Here is a 549-nt window from a genome sequence, read left to right on the forward strand (position 1 = left end):
TTGGGTTATTCGGAACCAACTGAAAATAGTCAAATTTTGGGTCGTAATAATATATGCTTGGATGGCATTCAGACGAAAAAAGCCATTAAAAATTTCATGGTTTTTTTCGTCTGAATGCCATCCAACGGTAAAAAGCGCCAGTGATTTTAAAATTATGCTCTACTGTTCTTTCCCATTATGCAATAAGAAATTTAAAAAAGTGTAATTTTATTAAATTCGTCAAACAATTTCAAGCAACGAATTAATTCTAACTTTTATTTCAAGAAAATATCTAGTCCTGATGAAATTTTTCTTTAAAAAATTTATTCCGAATTTAGGGATTACGTATTCCAGCAAACAGAGAACCTAGAATAGTCCCAGAATTAACCATCGTTCCAGGCCAGTGAAAAGCAGCGTCAAGTGATCACCATGGCGAGTGTCTTCTCCTTCTCTGCTGCTCATGACCAGCCCGCTATGAGCAACCCAGACGTAGAGCGGGAGTCAGGACCTTGGGGAAGTCACCGAGAGCAAGCACCGTGTCGTGCTCATCGAACGTGAAGATGGGCGGAG

At 39.3% G+C, this 549-nt stretch overlaps 1 protein-coding gene across 1 annotated transcript; it reads left to right on the forward strand.

Moving 5' to 3' along the window:
• Window positions 1-378: 378 nt before the first annotated feature.
• On the forward strand, window positions 379-537 carry PPTG_20370 (hypothetical protein; the record flags this gene model as incomplete). The annotated part of the gene is made up of 1 exon (XM_008919078.1): window positions 379-537. A coding segment is annotated over one exon (159 nt), but the record flags the coding sequence as incomplete, so codon positions are not given.
• Window positions 538-549: the final 12 nt, after the last annotated feature.

Source organism: Phytophthora parasitica, assembly GCF_000247585.1.
Source record: "Phytophthora parasitica INRA-310 unplaced genomic scaffold supercont2.478, whole genome shotgun sequence".
Classification (NCBI taxonomy): domain Eukaryota; phylum Oomycota; class Peronosporomycetes; order Peronosporales; family Peronosporaceae; genus Phytophthora; species Phytophthora nicotianae.